The sequence below is a fragment of the Lupinus angustifolius genome, chromosome LG13 (genome assembly GCF_001865875.1).
Source record: "Lupinus angustifolius cultivar Tanjil chromosome LG13, LupAngTanjil_v1.0, whole genome shotgun sequence".
Classification (NCBI taxonomy): domain Eukaryota; kingdom Viridiplantae; phylum Streptophyta; class Magnoliopsida; order Fabales; family Fabaceae; genus Lupinus; species Lupinus angustifolius.
In genome coordinates, this window is record NC_032021.1 from 5,467,601 (window position 1) to 5,473,496 (window position 5,896).

Sequence of the window (5,896 nt, forward strand, 5' to 3'; positions counted from 1 at the left end):
GAAGGTAGATGAGAGAGATCAAAGGGTTAGGAAGAGAAGGGAAAATGAAGGAAATCCTCTCTCTAAACTAAATGGACAATAATATGTAATTATATGTTATTATTAAACATATTTATCTATTTTGATATTTTATCTCAAAAAAACCCCAAATTGGGGCAACTTTAAAAATAGACACATTGGAGGGTTTGGAAATCTCCAAAACCTTGCCATCTAACTCCAAACAGGCGGAAGGCTTTCCAAAGTCATTTATTCTCTTTCCTTTCCGTCCAAACCCCCACTCCCAAACAAGACCTAAAACACACATTTCATATTCTAATATTCTTTTGAATTTTCCAATTTTCTATACAATTTTAAAGAAGAAAAATTGAATGTTTAGTCAAAAGTAATAGAAAGATTAAATAGCTTTTATTAACTATCTCACACTACCCACAGAAGAACACTGCGAAGTACAATTCTACTGTCTTATTGTTTCGATCAAAAAATCATTGTAGCAGAAGGAATATTTTTTGTCTCTCTCTAACAACCGAAGGTTCCTTCTTTATTCATGTTCTGAATTTCCCTCTTTATTGTTTTTATAAATTTTGATGCAATTGTAGTGCAGTTTTGAAATCAGAAGAAATTAAATACAATGTGTAACCAATTATGAAAGTTTGGTTCTTTCTCTGTCTCTTTCACTATTTCTTACTTTACATTTATACTAATGTTAATAAAATTTAGTATTTTCCCTTTGTTTTGCGTGTTTCATAAGTTATTTTTTTCCTCACATGTGTTTCACTGATTCATTTGTTTTTTGTTTTAAGATGGGTCATTGCTTAGATTATTTGTTTCCTTTCTGCTTCATTAGTGTGTTCCATTTTGTTGGTTTAAAATCCTCTGATTCTTATTGTTGACTGTTAAGAACAGAAGTTTAGTGTGATTTTCTCAAATCATTGATTATGATCATGTTCGGGAATATTTGTAGCATTCTCTGTAATGTAATTACCTGTTGGTATAGATTAAAGTATAGTTTAATTGATGTCTTCGTTGCAAAACTCTTAAATTGTGGTTGATGTCACGATTTCGGCCATCATGTTAAGATTGCGATGTAAAATTTTGTGATTGAAAATTTATTTTTGAACCCAATGTAGCTTGTTGCGGCCGCATCACTTTATTTCGGAGCCACATTGCAATCACAATATTGTGGTTGCGTCAGCTGATGTGGTCCGCAATTTGAAACCTTGTGATTGGATTATAGTTTAACACAAACTTTGATTATATTTTCCTAAAAGGCTCTAGATCCATGTAGCACCCCCACTAGTGGGAGAAGACTATGTTGTTGTTCTCTCTCATTTGTTCTGAAACTTTTTTTGGTTCAATTAGGGATTTTCTGAAGGAGATTTCGTTAAGTTCTTCCGCTGAAGAAATGAGAAATTCCTACTGTGTCTAACTGCTATTTGCTTATAATGTTCACAGAGTAGAGAATTTGCTCTATCAAGAACCGAGGGAGATTCAAGCCCATGATATTTTATATTTCTCTGTAATAGGAAGGCCATGGCACAAGCTACACTATTAGTTATAATTCTTTTGGTTCTTGGTTCTTCCTTTGTAACATATAATCTGGTAACAATGATAATCCATTATGGATCTTCAGAAAGTGTGGCAATTGATGTCGGAACATTATTATTTGACCCCATTACTGAGATGCCTTCACATGTAAAGAATCGGAAGAGGTCCAAAGCACCTTTTCATGTTGCCGTAACGGCTTCTGATACTCCATATAGCAAATGGCAATGCCGCATCATGTATTACTGGTATACAAGACAAAAGAACTTGCCTGGGTCAGAGATGGGAGGATTCACTAGAATTTTACATTCTGGAAAACCAGACAACTTGATGGATGAAATTCCTACTGTTGTGGTTGATCCTCTTCCAGTGGGCCAGGACCAGGTGACTTTACTGTAGCTTTCAATTTTTCTGTTTTCATGTACATTTACCTTTATTTCCTTACCCCCAGCTTATCGACTTAGTAATATTGCAGTTGCTTTTAAAATTGATTGAGCTTGATTGTTAAAGTCCATTGCTTTAAAGTTCATTTCTGTCCGTAAATCTGTGTATCTCTTCTTCGCATTTAAAAAAAAACTTTTTTACTAGTCAGAACAGAAGTAATTGGGTTACGGACTTAGTGTACGAGATGGTGTTGAGTTCCTTACAAGATAGTAGTTATTACTTATGACAGTAGTAATTCTGTCAGTACATTCTATTAGTAACTGCTAGGCTTAACTTCTAAATGCTCTAGAACTTGTAAAAAAAACATTTGAGATTTGATTCAGATCTCAGATTAGTTAATGACAGTTACTTTCTTCTCAATTGTTCTCTCTCATTACTTCCTCACATTTTGTCATATAAAATGAACTCTGTTATGGAGTCCTGTGGTGAAATGAAATAAAAATGATTTGGTGTCGTAGAAATATTTAAATGATGATATTAGATGGATGAGAAGTGATGGATCATATATAACATTAGATGAAAATGGTTGTTAATAGATAAAGGTAGAAGAACTAAAGTCATAGGAGAAAGGCTTCATATTTTTTGCTTTGTGTAGAGTTGAGAGGATATCCCCCGTTGATGTAAATGTAACTTAAATATATAGTACTTCGCCTTTTTACAGAAAAAAGTATTCAGTTTGGAATAGGTTGGCATGCTTACACTTCTAATACCCTAATAAGAAATGGAAGTTTAGAAGTGTTTTCACTTTTTCTTTTGAAGATGAATTTATTTGAGGCTTAGAACTTCAGAGTTTAGTTCTCAAATGTTTGCTGGGGCAAATATATTTTTTTCTCCAAAAAATAGGATTTTCATATTTTTACAAAATGTAGCTTTTGTTAGACATGCTAGAAGTAGAACGATATGAAATTAACATACGAGTTCTATTCTATGCTTGGTGCAATTTGTAAACAGAAGAAAACAGGATATAAATTAAAAGGTGATACATTTTGGTTCCAGTAAAAGAGGTGGAACCAAAGAGAACAAAACAGCACCACAATCTGTTTATTCCAATATGTTCTGCTACTTGCCAAACACTACCAAATAAATGTGGATTGCCTTAATTTGAATTTATTTTTTCTTGTATGTGGACATTTTGTATTCCTCCTCTCATGTAGCTTTTTGTTAATGATGTCTTGAATAATTATCACTAGTTGAATTTTCTCCTCTACCTTTGTATCTAATTTCCATATACCTGTTTGGACATTTATGTATTTATTCATTTTTGGCTTTCTGCAGTCAAAGCGATGTATATGTTTTGTAACATATTGCTTGGTCTGTTTTTGTTTGCAGGGATACGTTGTCCTGAATAGACCATGGGCCTTTATTCAATGGCTGGAAAAGGCTACTATAGAAGAAGAGTTAGATCTCTCATATCAAGTGATCTATCTTTCATTTTATAATTCAAAAAAATTGACTTACTTCCTCTGTTTTGATGCAGATATGTGTTAATGGCAGAGCCTGATCACATATTCCTACGTCCTCTCCCCAATCTGGCTCATTTAGGACTTCCAGCTGCTTATCCATTTTTTTACATCCAGCCGGAAAAGCATGAAAAAATCGTAAGGAAATTTTATCCTGAAGAGTATGGACCAGTTACAGATGTTGATCCGATTGGCAATTCTCCTGTAATTATCAGAAAGGTACAATCTAATCTAAAAACTGCTACTTCATTGAATTGGAACCGTACATGCTCTTCCTATGTCCTTATCATTGTACTGGTACGGGTTCATGTAAACAAATTGTATCAATTATTACTGGTGCTCCTCAATTTAAATCTCACGAGCATTGTGGTAAAAGATCTTAAGGCCAATAAGTTTCATGTGGACTTCTCTATGCTATTCAGGATTTGATCGAAAAGATTGCCCCCACATGGATGAATGTTTCTTTGAAGATGAAATATGACCCAGAGACTGATAAAGCTTTTGGATGGGTGCTAGAAATGTATGTCTTCCCATCTTATAGTTGATGCTGCATTTTGTTTTTGGGTTCTATAAGGTTTTATGTTAATGGTTTTTTTGTTGATGAACCAAGGTATGCTTATGCTGTAGCATCTGCCTTGCATGGTGTGCGACATATTCTTCGGAAAGACTTCATGCTACAGGTTTGGCATAACCTCATGTAGCTCTTATGTTTGGATTTGATTTATGCTGTTAATCAGCCCAAGTGAGTGTCAGATATGATAAGCATGTCAAACTCTAAATTTGCTTTTCTTGTATGTGAACTTTCAGCCCCCATGGGATTTTGAAACTACCAATAAGTACATATTACATTATACTTATGCATGTGACTACACTCTAAAGGTAAAGTGTAACTCTATCTCTCCCATTCCTTGAATATTGAAAGTATAGCCGTAGAATGTTCCTTATAATTTTCTCTCCAGGTTAATACATCTCTTTACTCCTCGAAGCTGTTTTATTTTCTCATTATGATATGGAGCTTTGCGTTAGCAGATATAAACTTATTTTTCAAAATATAGGCACTACCTTGTCATCTGTTGTGCCATCTTTTATGCAAGTCTGAACGGTGTTTCATAATGCGCAGGGTGAATTGACAGATGATAAAATTGGTGAGTGGAGATTTGACAAAAGATCACATGAACAAAGACCTATACCGAGAAACTTGTCCTTACCCCCTCCAGGGGTTCCTGAAAGTGTGGTATGTCTAGAGCTTGCAGTTTATTTAATAAGTTTAATCCTATATCAACTTAGTCCCTGACAAAACCATTAGTGACCAAAAGTGGCTCCTGGATATCTAAAACAGATGAAAGAACTAAAAGGTTCCATATTTATAATCTTGAGGCACTACATTATTAGTCAAGGGACCAAAATTGTCTGCGCGTTTTCTTTTTTGACTAACTTGGTCTTTTACTCTAAAATTTGCATGCATTCATCTTGGAATCTTATTTCTATATGAACATTCAGCTACCCTTACATCATCTTTGATAATATCTGCAGGTGACCCTTGTGAAGATGGTGAATGAGGCTACTGCTAACATCCCCAATTGGGACACATTGTGAATATGGTCTTTTTTCCACACTTCATGATATTCAAAGTGCAAGTTTTGAAAATGAAAAGAAGCATACATACATTGAAACAATATCTTAATTTTAGTTTAGTCATAGAACAACTTGGTACACTACCCCTTTATATGACAATTTTAAATGGGGGATGATTCCTTTTTCTGTTTTTTGTGATATTCTTGAATGAATTTTGAGCTAGTGGCCCAATGCTAGATAATTTGTTCAATATGAATTAGCTCAGCAATTGCTTATGTATGTATCATCATAAGTTCATAACATTACAACTGTTTGTCTTCATTTCTACATCTTATCTACATTCTATAGTTATTCCTTTCTGTAGCCAATGAAATTTGAATTATATGGGTCCACATTTTGGAAGTGAAAATTGAAGCTTCAGATGCAGCTCATATTTCACTGGTAAAATGCTTGTCCTCGTATACGTGAATATCATGGGCCTTTCCAAAAGAAATAGAGTCTGAATGCACGAGGTTCTCACCTATTATTTTTAACTATAAAATTATTTTTTCACAAAGTAGGTCGTCAAATCTTGTAAATGAAGAACGGATGATAGGCTAAAATATTAGGGTTTTAAAAAGTTGACACTTGGATTAATATATGAACAAAGTTATTGGAACTTTTTTATATACTAATTTTTGTAGCAAATTATGATTTAACTAACTTTCTTTTTATTCCTTAATGAGATAACCCCTAAGAAATAGAGACAAATTTTTAGGTGGATTAATACGTGGTCGAATTAAACTTAATGGGGATTAAACTTTAAAATCAAGGTTATCTCAATTTTAAAAAATAAAAATTCAAAATACTTTGTTTTATGTGGTTGCTTCAAATTG

The 5,896-nt window shown here is 33.6% G+C and overlaps 1 protein-coding gene across 2 annotated transcripts; it reads left to right on the forward strand.

Moving 5' to 3' along the window:
* On the forward strand, positions 434-5,305 carry LOC109363430 (hydroxyproline O-arabinosyltransferase 3-like). 2 transcript variants are annotated; one of them, XM_019609691.1, is made up of 9 exons: positions 434-529; positions 1,453-1,926; positions 3,316-3,383; positions 3,464-3,665; positions 3,869-3,966; positions 4,057-4,126; positions 4,254-4,325; positions 4,567-4,680; positions 4,980-5,305. In XM_019609691.1, exons 2-9 carry the CDS (start codon positions 1,531-1,533, stop codon positions 5,040-5,042), a joined length of 1,083 nt encoding a protein of 360 aa, XP_019465236.1. In that variant the 5' UTR covers positions 434-529; positions 1,453-1,530; the 3' UTR covers positions 5,043-5,305. The 2 variants fall into 2 exon arrangements, with proteins under 2 accessions (XP_019465236.1, XP_019465235.1); XM_019609690.1 differs by lacking the exon at positions 434-529 and having other exon boundaries at positions 1,154-1,926.

Coding starts and splice junctions, on each gene's coding strand:
- LOC109363430 (XM_019609691.1), top strand. CDS start 1,531: ATGGCACAAGCTACACTATTAGTTATAATTCTTTTGGTTCTTGGTTCT. Junction 3,666..3,868: donor CTCCTGTAATTATCAGAAAG/GTACAATCTAAT, acceptor TATGCTATTCAG/GATTTGATCGAAAAGATTGC. Junction 4,681..4,979: donor CAGGGGTTCCTGAAAGTGTG/GTATGTCTAGAG, acceptor TAATATCTGCAG/GTGACCCTTGTGAAGATGGT.